The 19,834-nt window shown below is 44.0% G+C and overlaps 1 protein-coding gene across 1 annotated transcript in view; it reads right to left on the bottom strand.

The window, feature by feature from the left end:
• Positions 1–6,827: 6,827 nt before the first annotated feature.
• The window catches only part of ANKRD33B (ankyrin repeat domain 33B), a 45,858-nt gene continuing 32,851 nt past the window's right edge, over positions 6,828–19,834 (bottom strand). Inside the window, exons 3-4 of the mRNA XM_054191320.1 lie at positions 14,136–14,276; positions 6,828–7,678 (exon numbers count right to left, since the gene is read on the bottom strand). Of these exons, the coding sequence (XP_054047295.1) occupies positions 6,828–7,678; positions 14,136–14,276 (992 nt within the window). The remainder of the gene's footprint in view (positions 7,679–14,135; positions 14,277–19,834) is intronic.

Here is a 19,834-nt window from a genome sequence, read left to right as displayed (position 1 = left end):
AATATGCATAATAACTTTAATTACACTATGAAGTACGATTTTTCACAGAATCCCCTGCCTCTTCCCATGCAAGTGCCCCATAGTGCTCAGTGAAAAGGCAGCTGGTCTGTTTTTTCATTGTAGCCTCCACATTGTACCCTGAATGATTTGTTCCTCTCACAGAACAATTATTTAATGCTAGCTTTCTTAGAGATGGTCATCATTAACATAGCTGAGTGCTTCACATCATCACTAGCAGGTGAGAGGCCTTTTATATGTATATATTTTATAAATATCTAAACATATATGACTACATATAGATGTTATATATATATATATAATGTAGCACACCTGTTACTTTATATATGAATGACATATATGTATGACTGTTACCAATAGGTAGTTTTATAGGTATGGTCTAATTTAATATCGTGAATAATTAATATAACTTAATTATATAGGTATCTTATAGCTAAGGAACTGATTTGGGGTATCCAGTTTGCTAAGTTTGTGATGTCCTTATTCAGTGTCTTTAGCATTATAAAACACATCTTGGTCTAAGCATGGCTCTGGCTGACGTCATTTGTGCTTCTCAGTGGTCAGCAGCTCCACAGCCATAGCAAAAGGGGTCCAGAGTTTATGAGGTTTTCTTTAAATGCCATATTTAGCTGTACACAGGAATTGTCCAGGCAGAAGCAAGGTGAGCTGGCCCTTCTCACGTGCCATGAGACACTCTCCAGGCCTCCTGTGTAATAATTTGACAGCCAGCAATACCTTTGGAGGTATCTGTGGATACTGCATTTTTTGCTTACTTGGAGGATTCAAGAGCTTGGTCAGAAACACTTCAAACACTACATCTCTGAATACAGTTTCCCTCTTCTGTGTCTTGGTGGACTTTCCAAACTGGCTTTCCCTGGAAATAATCACTCCTTGGCCTTCTGCAAGCAGAGAAGGTGCCGTGAGAGGACTGGTACCTGGGGATGATGAGCACTTTTGTTTTCTTTTGTTTTTCCTTTTTTTTTTTCATTTGGGTGGGGGGGAGATCCTGGAGAAAGAGTGTCCCCAGGATCATCAGGTAGACAACGCTTACAGCTCCCGTGGGGTTTCTAGTTGAACTGAGCTAATGCAGGACTATTCCTGTCTGAGTTAGTTATGGAGCTGAAGAGTTTTATTTCTGAGGTTTTTATCTGAGGAAGCCTTTGCCTCACAGCACGTTTGAAGCCCTGGTTTGTGTTTATAACCCTAGAAATGACCTCTCGGCCTCCGTGTTAACACAAAGGAACAATTTTGGCCTCACTTAAGGAATATGTCCATACTGAAATCAATTGCTTGATGCATCCTATCCTAAACAAGCTGATTTCATGTTTTCATTGATTGATCTGTGTGCATGCTACAGCCAGCCTGCCACTGCTCTGCAATCAGGCCTGGGTGCCTTGAACGTATTTAACACAGGTACCCAAGGAAGGACTTAAGTGATGTTGCTTGTTATTGGCTATTATTTTGATTTTTGTACTCTTCTTAATGCATAACATGTTGGTAGGCAAGATGCTCTACAGCCTAGAGAGGGTCCCTGGTGGCCAGCCTGCTGGGTGACAGGCTTATTTGGCTTTCTCATTTTCAGGATGCTGTTGGAGGCATATTCCCCAACTTCAGGTCAAATCTTTTACGACTCTGTCCAAAGTCATTGCTGAGTAAAAATCTTCAAAAGAGAATGCTGGGGAACTAAGGAGACACTGAAGGAGGCTCGTACTGAATCTCTTTTTAAATAATAAATTCCTTAGCAGACCAGAGCAAGTCTTTATGAATGCTTTTGACTCTTGTCTACACAATACTCAGAAAAATTTCTGTCAAAAATGCGATCTTGTTTTAAATCAGAACCATAGACATCAATGTATTTTTCTTTCCTCCTCACTGCCTCCATTACCTCTTGTCCACTCTTCCAGGGATTATCTCTGCCCACTAGTATTAGCATTAGTTTAGCAGTTTTCAGTGACTTGGAATTCGAAGACTGAGTTCCAAAATTTACAATAGGGAGAGTCTGCAGAACTGTCAGTCTGGTTTTTGCTTGCCTTGAGAAGATGGCTGGCTGGCTGCTCTCTCTGCTGAATACACTCTCTGGGTGAGTAATTATCCAAGTAATGAAGGAGCTCTTTAAGTGACTCAAATGACTCTATGGGTTTGTAATTCTACCTGTGATAATTTAAAAGGAAGAAAAATGTGAGGATAATTCCCACTTCTTACAAATCTTTTATGGCTGAAGTTGCTGAGCAGCTCTGTTCCTGGTGCCTGTTTAATCTTTCCAAAGGAGAATGGGAAGGCAGGAGGTTGTAATTTTCCTAAATATCTGCAAACGAGTCCAAGCCCCTTTCCTTGGGGGTTCAGAAGAGATACAAATGCCTGTAAGAGGGTGTCAGCTCTGTGTTTCACACTGCTAGATGTTTTCTGGAGCTACCTAACCTGTGCCGGGGAGCTCTTCCTCGCTGCTGGGGGCACAGCCTGGAGCACTGCCTGAGCCACCTGGCAGCTCGCTGCCTCTGAGCAAGACCGTCTCGCCCCTTCCTTTCCCTGCTTCCCTGCATTGGCTCCAGCAATTTTGTCTAGCTGACTAAATTGGCGGAATACTAATCGAGCGAAATGCCAGCTTTGCTGGAGGAGAGCAGGAATGCATGGGCAGGAGAAAGGGACACGACCGCCCTTTCCAGCCTTTTGCCCACCTGCAGCCTCCGGGTATCTGACCCAGCTGTGGAGTGTGAAGTTGTGAGGCACAATGAGCGGATCTAGCACAACCAGGCTGCATGAAGTACAGAAAAAAAAAAAAAAAAAAAGAAAAAAAGAAAAAGAAAAAGAAGGCTTCAGTTCAGATCATCTGCAAACTGGCATATCCTGCTTATTGGGTCCTAATTTCAGTCACAGCTTTTGGAAGTTTCTTGCTGAAAAGTAGATGTTTAAAAAAGAAATACCCTTAAAGAATGTTGCGTATCTGTATGCCATTTTTCTATTTGAGGTGTTTTTTTACCAGCTGCTCTAATGTCTGTCCCGTAACAGGACAGCATGAACACTCAGGACTCTTAAGAACATTTCCAGAAAAAGGTATTCAATGAAGAGGCTCAGTGAGGATTTTTGTCAAGGCTTAAGGAGCAGTTTTCATTGGCATAAAACCCCCCAAATTAATAATACATAGTCACACAGGGAGCCAATTATGTGTAATTTTGTATTTCCACCTGAAAACCCTCCATGGGGTTGGTAGTCTCTTCCTTGTGACACCATTGCTCTCCAGGGATATGTATCCTTTCAGAGCACATTGGGAAGTACTTGGGATTTCTGTTTCCACCATCACTATATTAAATCCCTGTTGCTTACCGCAGAAGTCAATCAGCCCATCGGGCCGGGTGCTTCTCTGCGAGTGAGCATCAGATGGCAAGAGGCTGGCTGTCACCTCAAAGCTCGCAGTGTACCGAGGCAAGCAATGGCCGCGAAGGCAGACACAGCCCCTGCTCCGGTTTCACCCAACACTCAGGAGCATCGTTCCCACTAACATGCCAGGCTGCAACCTGGCATCGAAGGCGGGTAGAAAATCTTCCTCCGCCCTACAAATCTGTGTCCCCTTCCCCACAAGGGAGCATCCTGCTGCAGGAGCGCCTCTGCGTTCCCTCAGGGGCCTCAGCTGCCAGGAGGTGCTGTTTCGTAGGAGGTAAACCGTCCTGCTTGAGCGAACAGGAGCAATTTGAAGTACAGCTGATGTCGCTTGGCATTTCATAGTTACGGGTCTCTTGGAAAAAAAACACAGCAACCAAACACAAAACAAACCACTCTATTTGTGCTGAAATCCAAGAGAAATCAAATCCTCCTCGGCAGCAGCAGCTCAAGGGGAATTGGATGGCTGGAGGAGGGCCAGGCGTGCGTCCTCTCATACTATGGTCCATTTGCCACAGGTTTCCAGAAGCGTGTTTTGCGGGAGCTTTGCCCCCTGCAACCTTCAGACCCTTCAGACAGACAATAAAAAAAGCAAGTGAGAGGAGCAGCACTTCTGGTGAGAACGGTGATGAAGAGGAGGGTAATGCAGTGCGGCAGCAGGAGAGGAAGGCAATGAGGGGACAGAGACCTGTGCCTGCGCTTCCCACCCTAGCGAGGGCCAAGCTTTACGCAGACGCACAAAATGCAGCCATGCTGCCCATAACGATGCCGGGGGACCACCTGCTTGCAGCCGAGCAATGTGGCTGCGGGTGACTGAGGCAACGGCTTCTCTCTATGTGGAGATGGCCAGCCAAAGCCCGACGTCGGGACAAACGTAGTGGTTTTCTTTAACTCATAGGGAAAAATTCACAAGGAGTGGCAGTTAACCCACAATAGCTCCCTCCAGGGAAACCAGACTGCTTTCAGGTGGTGCTGATTAGTCCATTGGTGACAGCGGCTGGGGTTTTTTATCTGCTGAAAAGTGAAAAGCAGCACCCCCAAACCGCTCTGAAGAATAAGGTCGCCAAATAAGTTTAACAGCTTGTTTAACCTTTTAATGGAAATATCACATACTTATACACGTATACACAGTAAAGTACAAAGGGTTAGAAAACAGGCTTCATTTTCAGCCCCTAATTCTAACATACTGTATGTTAATCCCTGAGAGCAGCTGCCAATGGTATGTCTCCTGAAAGTGATACTGAGAGTGCAAATTCAAGTGCTCACCTGCAGCACAGGTTGCTTTTCAGATACTGAATCTGAATGCTAAATCTTCAGTATGCTGGGCTGGTGGTAAACAAAAATTAGTGGTTAAACCATTAAATCCAGTGTACCAATTTAAAAAAACCCCACCATCCTAATATCTCTGCCACAGGCAGCTAAAAGATGTCTTCCTGCTCTCCAAAGAAATGGGTTCAGCTTATATTCTGGTCACACCAAATCCATCACAAAGTTGGTGCCTATGAATTGCACTGCACTGATGCACTTGCAGACTAAAATCCTCTTTATATTCACAGAGCTGGGGAGGTTTATTAGCAGGATGGGTATTCCTTCAGCTCTGACCTGGGAGGCTACCTGGCGATGCCGTCTAGCCAGCACAGCTACTCCAGCAAGAGGTACAAAGAACAGGCTGCGTAGAAAATCCTTGTTTCACATGTCTGCCATAACCTCTGTCGAGCCCTGACCCCCATGGACGCTAGCTAGCAATACCAATCTGAGCACTGATTTTCAATCAACTGAATTTATTTTCCCATGACACGCACAGTTTCATTACGAGTTCAGTGAGACCATGGCCAGCCTTTGTGCTGTGGGAGTAAAGGATGGAAAAGTTTTCCCTCTCCTTAATTGAAGGGAGAAGCTGGTGACAGCAGCAGCTGGGGTCTGCCTGGCCCCCATTAGAGCAACACCGTCGGGAGAACACACCACAGCACATTTCATTTCAAATGGGAGCAAAGCCTGAGCAAAAATGCAGCCTGAGCACGTGCTGTGTGACTTGTTGTTTGCGTTTGACCTCTACTCTTATGAATGTGGTCTTTCTTCAGCAAGCAGCAGGTTTACAGCCCTTCCTTGATGGAATTTGCCAGGGTTTGGCACACCATTCAGTCTGGCTACTGGTAACACCTTAACATGGACCACAAGAACCTGCAGCAACCCGTGGGAACTCCCACTTTGAGATGCACTCATGTACTGGGGAAGGTTTTCTCCCAGTGTTGAGATAAAGGGGTGATGTACTGCCCTCTCCGGGCACCCAGAGACATACTACCAAAGCTCACAGTGACATCTGGCCACCATTTCCAAATTTTAGCGGATGAGCTGCCTGGTCCTGCATCTCTGACTGGCTGTTCATAGTATATGGCTGGACTTGATACCTAGGAAAATGGATTGAACTTCTGGAAGCTGCAGAATTCTCCTGTCCTGGCTATAATATGGAAAGGCTCCCAATAAACCCGGTGGTTTTTTTTAACAGGAACTTAAATATCAACCTAAAAAAAACCCCCCACCTGTCTCACCATCTCCCTTATTTCACAGTTAAACGCAATGACAGAGAATTCCCTGAGACTAAAGAGGAGACAACAGACAGTGGATACAGGGAAACTTCATGGGGGAGGCAAATCTTAGGTGATGGTGGCATTCAAAAATTAGCTCAGCTTCTCTGTTGCTCGAAAGGAATCAGTCCCTGCCTCTGATTCATACCTGCAGAGGATGTGAATACCTCAACTACTGAAATATTTCATATGCAGCCCTTTTAATATTCAATAGAACAAACAATAGTGTTAAGAAGTGCATCCATACAGACTGTATAGAGCTGTACAGTTTAATACCTATCCTGTCTTAAACTTTGATTACTGGAATTAAAATAAAGTGCTTAGTATATTCAAAACAATTGTAGACCTGGATTTTCACTGCCCACCAACACTGTGGTATATTTTAAACTTTTCATTATTACTATAAAACCTCGCAATACATCTACCTAAGCAAGGAGAGGGAGGAATGCCTAGTGTCAAAAGCACAACTCCTTAATTTTGTCCATTACAAAATGAACAAACACCAAATACGATCCTTTCACACACATGTTGTTTTTCAAGCTGTTTCTCAGTCATTCACCTGGAACTGTAAAAAAAGGAAACCGCAAGAGGACTGCGCCACTTAAAACTTCCTATCAGCGGCAGACAGGTGAACTTAGTAGGTCTTCAACCTTAAAATACCTTCCTGCTCCACCATCAGACACACTGTGGCATAGCCCTTGCCCTGCTTCTGCAGCTTTTTCTGCACTGGGCCATTATTCAGTATTCCAGCTCCGTGAGCAGCGGGCATGCACGAAGGCATGCGGTCTGTTGTCTTGCTCAGATAACAAGACTAACGGCTCTAAAACCCTCTAAGCAACTGCTTTTAAATCAGGTCCTGCATCTGGCAGGAGACACCTGCTTCTGCTTTTGAGCCTCTGCTGCTTTTTTCTTCTCCTGTTCCTCTGCCTTCTTCCGCTCCTCTTTTAGCTCCTTGTATCTCCATTTGGGAATCTGCAAGTAGGGGTCGTCCTTTGCACTGCTCCTCCTTCTGGCCTTTTCTGGCTGGAAGGTGGGTGGAGGAGCCTTGCTGATACGGACTTTGGGGATGACAAATCCCGGCCTGACGCTGCTCCGTCTAAGCAGGTGGAGCGGCAAGAGGCTTGCTTTCCTGGTGGCTATGGTGTTCACTTGGGAGACTGAAAGGCTGATGGGCTGCAGGCTGGCTCGACGGTCCTTCTTCTTGGGGATCACTGTGACTTTGGAGTTCCGAAATAGCTTCTCATAGCTGCTAAAGTGGTCTTTATCCTGAGATCGGATCTCCTCGGCTCTCTGCTTCCTAATGATTTCTTGCACAGCCAGTCTGCGTTTCCCCACGGAAGGTGGGCTGCCTGGGCATACTGTCCGGCACGACAGGGCAATGAAAGGACTGCTCAAGCTTGTTGTCACCTTCACCATGTGATCTAGGACCCCGTCTTCTTCTGGGCCGTAGAAAGACCGGAATGAGACAGCTGCCCTCACGCACTCAGAAATCCTCTGCAAACAAGTCTTTGGCTCTGCAGCCTTGGCAAGAAGTTCCTTCATCTTTGGCCATTCTGGTTTATATTGATCACAGAACTGTTCCGGGCATGGCCTGTCCATCAGCCTTTGCATGATGAAGGCAGATTCTGATCTTCCCGTGTAACAAGCCCATTCCCATGAAGTCAGTCCACGGCTTGGGTCAGTCGCGTGAACATTTGCCCCTCAAATAAAAGAAAAACAATTAGTGTTAATTAATGAAACTGCTCACACTTTTGTTGCTGTCCTCAGAGTTGAATCGGGTAGATCCCTGCAAGAAAACATCATATACGACACACTATAATATTTGTGTCAAAATAAACATGGAATAAGGAGAGACACAGCTTCCTGACTTTCTGAACTCCTGATCTAATTAAAAAAAAACAAAAGAAGAAATTAAGGCCATATATATTAAATTCTCTTAAAGCAATGCAAAGAACAACGTAATGAATTTCAGCTGCATTGAATGTTTCTTGCCACTGTAAAATCCATTCACTCAGGCTCATAAGAAAAGAGTGAAAAATACGGAAAGAAACAATTCTATATACAAAAATCCTTCCCATACGTAGTAATGGGCTTTGCCACTCAGAAGAGAGATCTTGGGGTAATGATCACAAGTACCATGAAAATATCAACTCAGTGCTCACCAGGGGCCAAAATAGCAAATAAAATACAAGGAATTTCTAGAAAAGCATTAAAAAAATTGAGAAAAAATAGAGGGGGAAAAAAAGGAAAAAACAGAGAAAACACCAGGTGTACAATTCAGATTCTCTTATTTCTGAAAGGACACCGCAGAATGAGGGAAGGTTGAGAGGATGGTGACAAGGCTGATCAAATATAAGGAAAGTTTCCATACATGTCAGAGAGTGGATAATGGACGAGGTGGACTTTCAGTCTGAGCCCAGAACAGCTGTTTTCATCTACCTTAGATTACCACCCCTGAGGAAACGAAGTAATTGTTAGCAAAAACATGCTATTATCGCTGAGTGGACCAGCCATAAGAGGCAACTGGGACATGTGCTACACAGCAGAGGCTTAGGCATTTGAAGTACAGTGTTAGGCCCTGGAAGGAAATTATATCAAGTGGATATTGTCTTTTGCCCTGTCCTCCCCTAGTTCACAATTTATGATCTTTATCCACCCAATTCTGACATCTGTCCCCATTGCCATTCTTTCTTCTCATATATTTCTGGGTCCTTTTCCAGCTTTGCCTTCCTTTTGATCTCTCCATGTTCCTATAAGCCCCCTCACATGGGCTTCTGCCCTTGTTCTTCACTCTTGTGCTTTCAAGTGGGGTTAGACTCTTCTCCGCCAGGGCACCTGGCTGCCTGAAGAGAGGATACAAGAGCAACAGGAGGAGCAAGCATCCTAGTCTGCTCTGCTGTATCTTTTACTTATGTAATACTATATCCAATGCTGCCACATTCCCTGGCAGCCAGAAAATTGCAGGGAAGTTCTCTCAGTCCTGTTATTGGGGTGGCGCATGGGCATTTGCCAATGAGGATGGCACGTGCCTAGTGCTGCACACACGGAAGAGCTCTGTAAAGGACAGAGGAAGCTCAATACAGACAGCACCTTTGGAAGAATTGCTGCAGAACAACCAGCAGCAACAAGCCCTTTTGGTAGCTGAAGTCAGCAAGACTGTTGCAAAGGACCAACACATTATAGCTGGTGACCGTTAATCGGTACCAAAGATCTGGCCAAAAATCAGGCTGCTGCCACCAAGCAAAAAGAATCTCAGAGACATGACGAGGACTTGACAGCCAGCACCACGTCCTCTGCATCTCACCCAACTGATCCTGGAAGTACCACTTGGGCATAGGCGTCTTGGTGTTTTAGAGTACGTGGGTATGTGGGTGAAGGAATGACAGCAACAGGAGAATGAGTATGCGCGTATACCCTCTGGTTTCAGGCGTTCTTAAGCTGCAAATCCCTTGCTTTATATTCTGCCTTTAAACTTCGACTGATCTCAGAGGGAGCTTTGCCACACCAGAATGTTGACTTTGTTCAGCAGATCTGCAGCATGTTCTCTGGGGCAGGCACAGACGCTTTGCCCAGCTGCTTTTAACATAACTGAGCTCTTTAACATTCAGTTATGGTTTACGCATATCTCTGGCCCTGTAGATAATTTCTGAGTTTTTGAAAAAATTCTAAGCTGGGATATGAACAGGCTACAGTGTTTGACTTCTTGAAAGGCTTCTCTATAAGCTGAAGCACCATTTTCAAACAGCCAACACAAAACTGACCCACACAGATCTTTCCACTAAAGAAAAGACATTCTGTCCCGTTGCTTTGGAAGATGGAAATGTCCAGAGACTGAGACCCGACGAAAAGGCAAGAGAACACCATGATAATTTTTTTTTTTCAGGGTGGATTATCTTGGTAACAGCATTTCAAACTAGCACAGGGGGAACCAGATATCAGGAATGGCAACCAGGAAGCTGTTTGCAGTGGCTCCAGTATAACGTTCCACCCAAAGGATGGTTTGCCGTTGCAGAGAAACAGAGGAAAAAGGAGAGCATGAGGAAAATGATCAGTAGTTCACGACTGCAGAAGCTATAAACCTGTGAGGGGAGGAACAAATACATACAAAGATATGTCCTCCTGCTGCACTAGCCTGTTTTTGACCCGACCTACCCAAACTTCCTACCTCTGAATCTCTCCCATAAATTTTAATGAACAGTATGCTCTGCTTGTAAACAAACAAGAGGTATAGACACCCGCTTACCGTTACCGTCAAGAAAAAGACAAGCCAGCTCTGATATGGTGCAGCTGTGGGACCTTGGATCAGACTTGTGCAAAAAGAGCTGTGTGAGAAAGTGCTCACCGGCGTCTCCCCATCTGTGCCTGGGGGCTGCGTTGAAGCTCAGACGCTGGGCTCTGGTCCTTGCCTGTGCTATGCTGCAGCTACGGCAGTGCTGTGCCTGTGCCTGGCCACGTGCCTTGCTGATTCAGACCCTGGCCCACAGACTTAATTTCTTGTTTGACCTCTCGGGTCAGACCTACGTTGCCTCTCGGGACATGCCTCGTCGCCAGGGACTTCCCTGGCAATCACTGCAGCAGTGGTTGATCCTGGTTAGTGTCACCAGCCCTGCTCCATTTCTTCACGAAGCACCTTTGTTGATGAGGCTAGTGCCTCTGCGTGCCTTGCTGTCACCCTTGGTTCTCCTCCCTTTGAGGAGAAGCGCACTCCTGCTGCTGCCTGACAGATTCCCCCCCAGGTGTTTCGGAAACTTTATCTCAGGAAACAATACTACAGAGTATTGAAACCCTGATCTTTCAACAGAAATCAATGCTGACTTTGTACCTTGTATCACAAAATCTCTTCTAAGGCGTGATTTATTATAGTGGTATTGATTTTCTGTACAAATCAGGAGAAATTTGTGAACAAACTTGTCATTCAGCAGAATGTCTCATCTGGAAGAGACATGAATAGTCATGTCCCTTTCTAAATGTGATAGCAGTCTTATTGAACTAATTGTCGTTTCAGTGTAAGTATAGCCTACAGCTCTTCCTTTAGGAAAACTGCATTTGCCACTTGCCTTGATTTTCCTACGGAAGTTGCCCTGAAGGTAATTTTCAGCACAACTAGTTTGAATACACATATCCCTTTGAGATATCAACATCCTATTTGATTAAGAAGGTTCGATGTCCCTTGAGATGCAAAACTGACATCCTGAGTTTAAAGACAGGGAGTGAAAGACCTTAGGCATATGCTGCCGAGCTGTTTTATACACACTATTTAAAGCCCAGTCTCGAGCTCCACAGCCACTCCGGCGACTTTACTAAAGCAGCACTGAGTTTACACCAGAGATTTCAACGGGGCTTGAGATGTGAATTACAGCCAGTGTTCCTGTGCTCCGGCCGGGGCCGGCTCACTTGCTGAATGCTGGCAGCAGCCTGGTGCTGGCAGCGCAGCAGCCTGTGACAAACTGCGGGTGAGGTACTGGGTTCCCCCCCCTTCCTCCTCCCGTCACTCGCTGTGCACTCACGAATAGCAAATTCACATGTTCCAAAGACTCGCTTCGAAAGAGCAAACATTACGGCCAAGTGTCTCAGAGCGCCTTAATCTTGTAGTGATTGACCTTGGCCACCCTCCAGGAACTCAAATTTCGGGAAGAGCGGGCGCTTTGACAATCCAGCTCCAACCATCTGTCACACGTTGCTGTTACCTCTTCCCCATCTGACTGTTAAATCCATGCTTAGGCAGCTAGGAAGGTGAGTTATTTTCCTTTAGTGACCTCCTGTGTTGCCATAAGTAGGTGCCTGTCAATAGAGGTTTTACCCAAGCCACTAAACAGATATTAGGTTTAAAAGCCTCCCGGCATAACTCTTTTTCTAAAGACACACACCTGCTTTGTAGCTGTTCCAAAAGTCAGAGACTGTGGAAGTAGACCCACAGCTGATTATGGGTGCTTCCCCCCTGTATTTCCATGCATTTTTATATTTTAACACAGAGAGAATTTTGCTGTTTTATTTGTGAAATTGATTTTTTTCACCAAATCTTTTAATAACAATTTATTTCACCTTCTTCAGCAAGCTAGCACTTTATGATCAGCAGCCACCCATTATCCCTTAAGCCCCAAACTACTTCTAAATCCATTCTGAATGAGCAGCTCCCTCCCTACGTTTCACCAGACCATACAGTGCTAAAAAAATAACCAGATATTAAAATGGGTGCAGGCAATGTACCACTCTTCCTTTGTGGACCCTATTTTGAGCTGAAAATGTGAAAACCTGCAAAATACTCACCAAAACGTGTATATAAGCTGCAGTTTAGAAACTCAGAGTATATTAATGTGGCACCTCTTTTGCCAATGGATGATCTTTGGTATCCTCACTCTCTCTGACGCACAAACAGGCCGATACAACCATCTGTAGGTAAACTTGATATGGAGGCTAACAAGGCCATTTTCTATCTGGCAAAAGGTTTGTTCTTCCCAATTTTCTGTTTTCTTATGAAACATGAAAGCAAGAAGGTGGCTGTTTAGATGCCAGAGGCAGCAGCCACATACTGAACTTTGATACCGATGCTTTTTGTACAAGAAGTATAATAACAAGGAATGGAGGGAAAGGTTGTGAAATAGTTTCTAGTGAACAAAACAGAAAGAACAAGCTTCTATCAGATCTCCAGTGATAATAACAGAAAGCCATGACACTGTAAGGTCAATTTGGCAAGTCATAAGGTCTTGGGATTGAAGTTTCATTTTAAGTGATAATTTGTAATGGGCACTGGAAAAATCTGAACTAGCATTTGCACGAAGTACATGTTAGTCCAGAAAGTGCATCTGTGTCTATCAGCACTCTAGCTTGGACAGTCATTTTTTAATTTCGTCTCATAAAAATGTAACTCCAAAATGCATTATCTGATTCCAAAACCTTGATTCCGGTACAAGAGGCTACAGAACCTCACAGAAAATAACAGTTACCACATCATCCAAACATTTCGTGTGTCATATCAACATCTAGAAACTGGATATTGTGAAAATGGATGAATATAATATCACTATGCTTGATAAATGCCTGCGACTTAAAATATTCCAATTATGAGGGGTTAAACTTCTGTGCCAGAAAAATGGCTGAAAGGAACTACTTGTTCAAGATGTCTCACAATAAAATGGACCTGTAGGATTCTCAGTCTAGACAGTAACAATATTCACATGCAATCTATTACCATTTCTGTAATGTTTGATTTGTGTCAAGTATCTGCAACTGTAATATAATAATATATACTAATATGGGCTAATTAATTATTAGTAATGTATATGCCAATTACTTAATATAATAAAAAAATTACAACATTGTGCCTAAAAGAGTATGCTGGGACTGCTCTCAGGGGGGACTCTTCCCAATGCCCTTCTGACTTTCCTCTCCAGGACCCCCTCACCTGGCAATGCATAGGGCTCGAAATTCAACTGCACTCAAGGGCCAACAGCAAGAAACATATTTCCTGTTCTTAGATGTGTAGAGAGGCAGGTGGGCAGAGGTGGACCTGCTCCCTCCCTGTGCCATGACTCCCTCCTTGCAGCAGGGACAGACCTGCTGGTGCCCTGGTGCCCATAAACCGGGAGACCCGACTCAGACCCGTAGAGGGGTTAGAAAGGGAGGGTTTTTTCCTGTGTTGCCAAACTTCCCATCGATGTCCCTTGTGGGATATGAACCCAACACCCAACTCTCCTAACAGGAGCCAGAGCCCCCAAAGCTCTCCACTCCCTGCCCCAGCAGGAGGGAGAGGTCCACCCGTGGGGCTCCATGGTCCGTCACACCCACAGAGCTGGCAGCAAGAGACCTGCGTGTCTTTCCCAGCTGTGTCATGAACTTCATTAACACCTTATCTACAAAACTTGATGATCACACTCCCTGAATTCCCCTCGAGACAGTGAATCTCACCCTGAGAGCTCTTGGGGAGATCCTGGCTGAGTTTCCACAGGAAAACTGAGCGCTCCTGCACCTGCAGCTTGTGGCTTCACCGCCTTGTCCATGACTTTTTTAAAAGCTGCACCCATTTCCAGGGAAGGCTGCACCGCACCTCTCAGAGTAAACACCCCAAGAGCCAATTAATTTTTTTCTTGGTGTTTGCGTGTGACTGTCTGGCATATACAGGTAGGTGATGAGGAAGAAGCAGCAAAGCACTTTGCCTACCTGCCAACATCAAGGCTTTCACGCATTCAGTTCGGCCCTGCATCGCAGATTTCATCAGTGCTGTGAATCCAAACACATTCCTCTTCTCAATATCAAGCCCGGGAAAATAGTTCAACAAATAGTTTGTAATGGTTATGTGCCCTTTAAAGAAATGAAAAAGCAGAGAAAATATGTCACAGAGTTAAGGCGCTGTCTCAAGGTTAAACCAAAAGTGACTCCTGAAGGACTGCTAGCTGGAAAAATGCAGATTAGCCTTAGGGTTAAGTGCCACTGACTTGTGACCAGAGTGTTGGGCTAGGAGCCTGGAAACATGGGTCCCCACCTTCTCTCAAGTTGCACTCCTCTCTGGAAAGTCAATTTAAAGTAAGGGAATAATTGAAAACCGGAGATGGTCACTCTGAGGCTGCAAGGGGCCTAAGTTTCTTGGCCCAGTGAGTGGCACTGCAAAGGGAATTCCTACAGCTTACGGAAGGAAGACCCATCACCTGGGAGAAATGACTGCAACAGTTCAGTTTTGTCACTCCCCTGGTAAAGTTGAGCCTTGCTGTCATGGTGCTTCATTAAAAAGGGATTACATGTGGTAGCTCCAGCCAATAATACTGATACGAGACAAAGAAATATTTTGCGTAGAATCCCACATTTTTATTTTTCCGCCTGACAGTGTAAAGCCACTTGTCTGCTCTCCAGCAACAGAAAAATGGGGCTGATGTTCTGATTTTTTAGTAAAATAAATGACGTGAGTTATGTTTCTAAAAGCAACGGTTGTTGCCATTCATGTGCCTGGTACGCCAGGATAACTGGTGTCAGCAAGGGCATACTGAGTAGCTGAAGACATCTCTTGCTAAATGGTTGGAAGACCAATTAAAACATCAAGTCTTTATAATTGGACTATCAGAACAAGACGAGTATCTCGTTGCATTATGACTCACTCAAAACAGTTTTCCCTTCACTTGTCATTCATTTTATGATGCTTTGACGCCTTATAAAATAATGCAGTCTGTCAGGCAGCTGCAACAATCACAATTTAATTACTCGGAGCTGCAAAAATATTCTCTCATCTCACTCCGCAGTCCAGCTGAATGTTCTGTGATGCATGTCATTCAAATTCCTCTAGAAATGCTACCGAAGCAGATTATAATTCATACATGACGACTTTAAAAGTCTGTAGTGTCACATCTGGTGCAGATTTTACCAGCAGTCGCTTTGTACCAGCACAGTCCTGCAATCACTTTGGAAAGCAAGTTAGGAAAATCTTTACCCTTCAATTTAAGCTGTTTTCTAGGTGCTACTCTTTATCTCCTAGAATTTGCTGGACTCTGCTACGTTGCAGCATAACTGGAAACTCCTGAAACCCGAGCAGACGTAGAGAGAGCGCAGATCAGCTCAGCCACGCCGGAGTGAGAGGAAACCAAATAAGGAGCTCCCCATACCTTGTTGCAGTCTGATGTAAAGGGAATATAAAGATAAGGGCAAACCACACACAACAAGCTGAACAAAGCGAAAGTGAACTGGGTTCAGGGCAGGATCAAGTGACCCGGTCCTGCTTACTCAGTACAGCCTAGCTTCAGCTTCACTGACTTTATGGCATAGGATCAAATCCCAGCAGGGTATCGCTTACTGACAGGAGAATCTTGGTGCCCAAATTGTTTTGCAGGACACGCTCTGTTTCACTGAGGTACAGTGTACAGTCTTCATGAAGGTTTTGGAACAGCTGAAATACTTGCTTTTTGACCACAGAAACCAGAGACAGGAACTGAAACAAGGAGAAATAGTAAGATGGAAGATTTTTCAGCAGTTATTACACTACTAAAGATGTTCTTCCCTTTGCCAAAAAGTATAGCTGCAGTAAGAGATGTTTTGCAAATCTGGGGTGATTCTGGGAGTCAATCCTGAAAGACCTTGCTCAGCCAAAACTCTTCAGGGGACTACAGATGGCCTCAAATGAGACAGAAAAAATGCCAGCAATAAAATAACAAAGAAAATGAAGAGGTTTGTGATTCTCAGAAGTTTTGTGTCTCAGGGATTCCGGAAAACCACCTCAGTTTTAATCTGCAGGAACTTCTGTCCTCTGAGGTTTGCTTCCAATTTCGAGTTCAAACAGATACCAAATTCAAAGCAAAACACAGAGCTGCCACGTTTTTGTTCAAACCCTGTCACAGGCTTTTGATTTAAGGCCATAAAGTTTGCTTCAGTTCTCCTGCGCCTGGGCGAACTGGAAGTGTGTATCTAAATCGTGAACCAGGTGAGTCTTACGTAATTTAAAGTCTGCTATGAAAGCTGTACGCGGCTCTAAAATAAATTAGCCCGGCCTCAGCCAGTTTGGTGATGCTGAATTCGTATCAGGCTCTTGCTGTTTGTAAGCCAGGTCTATCTTCTAGCAGAACTGGCATGCTAAGGGTACACTTCTGCAACCTGTGAGCCGTATTTAGAGATCAGTCCAGATGTCTGTCGCAGCTTAATTCAATTAATTGCTGCCACAGAGGAAATGCATATAACAATGACAATATTACCTAGTAGTCTACGTAATACAGGCATAGTAATACAGGATAAGCAGCATAGTAAGGAAGATGCTCTGTCATATAACATCACGATTTCAAATTGTACCTGGATAAAGCCTGTATTTGGCCTATAGGTGGTGAATGCTTTCTGATGGATGCGTGGAACCAAAGACACCCAGAACCTTTTATCCTCTGGGTGCTTTAGCTGTCGGCGTTCTCATGTCTCCCTCAATAAGCAGAAACCGGGATCACGTCCGATTTTGTGTTCCCAGCTCTATAACCTTGCCCCAAACTGGACCCTGCATCTATACTTTGTGAGCAAATATGACTCTCTCTAAATGTATGCCAACTCCCATACACTGCTACTCACGTAGTTATGCCCTCCGCAGCAGCAGCCCTGAGGAAAAAAAATAATGTAAATTTCCTCCCTTCCCCCCTTTTTTTTACACCGCTCTCCTTCCTTCTTTTCTTTCTATTTGTTATTTCAATCTCATTTGCATCAATCTCCTGTCTTTTCTGCATTGTCCTTGTACTGACGTTTAATGATTTTTCTTCTGCTTTAACAGCATCATCACCCACTTGTGGGCACCACCTGCTGCTGGCTGCAACAAATTTAGTGTTGGAAGGCAAGCTCTCTTTGAGAAGGGATCCCACATCTGTAAGAAACATTGAGAGAGCAAGTGAACGGACCAGTTTTCAAACCTGGAATTTACTTTCTAAGCATGGCACTTTGTGGCTATTTTTCCATATTGATAAGCTTGTTAAGTACTGCTTTTCACTGGTCCCTCCAGCCTATCTTACTTAGGGTCAGCCCATGCAAAAAACTTCAGGTTTAGATACTTTCTTTGAAGGACGAGAATCTTACATTATTAAAAGCAATATGAGGAACTGAGTTCACTTATCTTCTGAAACTCTAGCTGGTCTTTAAGATAATTCTATTCAATTCAAGCTGATGCTCACATTCGAGCGTCACGTCTGGGCAGTCATGAAACGGCATAAGCAAGTGTGGATTTTTAAACTCCTCTAGCAAAAGTATAGAGGCCTCCCTGTCAGCTGCCTTAGTATCTGTACCTCGTGTTACAGATGCAGCCTCTGAAACACAAGGAAGGATCCCTCAGGACTACGACCTCTTTTCCATCCAGCTCCTCTTCGGGGTCTGGCCACATGTGATGGCCCACCTGGTCAGCGGGTTATAACAAAATCGACAGCGCTTTCTGAAACCATCTGATATCACCTTACAGTTACCTGAAATAATGTGGATTTGCTATTAGACTTTCCACAGGAAACCCCATATTTTTGATATACATAACAGCAATATCTCAGAATAATTTATTTTGCAATAATATTATTATTTTCATGACCTAAAATTAAAAACAAACAAACAAATAAATCCTCCACTAAAGAAAAGCTCGCCTAAGCTTTGCTTTCGGTTCTTTATAATATGCTGCTCAGTGTCCCTACTTAACATTCACCAATAATTAAGCAGCATCTATTGCACTGTAGGTCCTCTGGTTGCAACGTTAACCTCACAGTAATCTCTATTAACACTGCAGCAGTATCTTGTGATAATGAATTAAATAACTGGTGTCAACACTGGAGCTCAGGATTATCATAGGCAGGGGAAAACATCCAAGTTGTTGGGAGTTTGTGTAAGCTTCTGCTGACTACAGTCATTTCCAGTTGCTTTGGGGATCAATAACAAGTACTGGCAGAGAGTGTCATGTCAATGTCAGCCCTCTGGATTAATTCTGAGCTCATTATCATGAGTTATAAAGGTCAGGAAGGAGTCAGTGTTAAACCTTTTATAGTCCAAATTTACATTAGGGCAGATAAATAAACGTGGCTTAGGGTTTTGGAGACTTCACTTTCTTTGGAAAGCTACTATACTCACGACTTTGCTATGAACGGGACTACCGTGGTCGCAATTCTTTCTTTCCAGTATTCAAGACCTATCTTGCAGCGAATTCTTTAGCACTGTTGACTTTTTGGTACAACACAAAGCAAAGTTCGGTACTACCTGGAAATGTCTAGTGGCAATATTACTAAATTAACATGAAAACCAAACTGCTCCGAGCTTTAGACATGACTTATAATGTCCATTGACATTGCCTGACGGAAATTTGTTTCCTCCAGACAGCCAGAGTCTGGGAGGAAATGCCATGTCCCATGAACTCCCACGAACATCCCATATTCTTCATCAGTGAGAAGATATGATAAAGACCAAGTACGCACTTCCTTGTAAAGTGATTGCCTTTGAGGAGCATGCTTGAGTGATGCAAAGGAAACCACAGTTGCAGAGCCAGGCAGCCCTTGGAACAGCTTTTGGACTACAAAGTGATGGCCTCCTTGGTCAAATTTTTCCTGATTTACATGCTTTAGCACTTTGTTAACACTTGTAAGAGAAAAATACAACTTCCCTTACAGGTTAAAGCCCAGTGTTTTGGTTTTAACAGAAATAATCGACGCATGGCTTTTTAACTGTAGACTTGAAACTAGTATTTCTTTTGGGACCATCTCTTACATTTATGTGATGTGTTATACTTATTCACTGAATATTACCACGCTGGGTGGGATAAACGAAAACCTGGGGATAAACTCTGCTCTCACTCCAGTCTGCATCGGGATTAACGTGGTCGATGTCAATATAATCAGCCTGTTACAAAAGCAGCATTGGCAAACACCGAATCCTGCTGAGAGTATATAAATAGGGTTTTTTTGCTTTCAACTATGGAGTGGTTGAAGAATGTCTTAGCAGCTAAGATATTTCTTAATGATGATACATTTTCCTATATTCAGCAGTTACTACGGACCCACTGAGGCAGGTGCAACAGGCATGAGAAAAGAGATGCTATCAGCACTAACGCAGCACATTACACGACCACAATGTTGAGTGGTTGCTTGCCAGAGCAAACATAGGAAAATAAGCTTAAAGGAACAAAGCAGTATAGTACTGCACACTTGGGGCAACATTTTTTTTTATTTTTAAGTTAAAAGAGTTAATGGCATCTACTGGAAATGTATAGCTTTTTCTGTCTTAATCCATTGGATATATATTACTGTAGATTAATTAGTTCAAAGAAAATAATGACAAATTGACCTGGGAGTGGGCTTGGCCAGGATTATTTTATGCAGACTGATTTCTTTTAGGGCCTTGAAAAAATCCTGAAAATAATAGCCACAGCACAGGCTCCTCCTACGACC

This window comes from Rissa tridactyla, chromosome 2 (assembly GCF_028500815.1).
Source record: "Rissa tridactyla isolate bRisTri1 chromosome 2, bRisTri1.patW.cur.20221130, whole genome shotgun sequence".
Lineage (NCBI taxonomy): Eukaryota > Metazoa > Chordata > Aves > Charadriiformes > Laridae > Rissa > Rissa tridactyla.
Note: the sequence above shows the minus strand (reverse complement) of the source record. Positions and strands in the feature narration are given on the sequence as shown.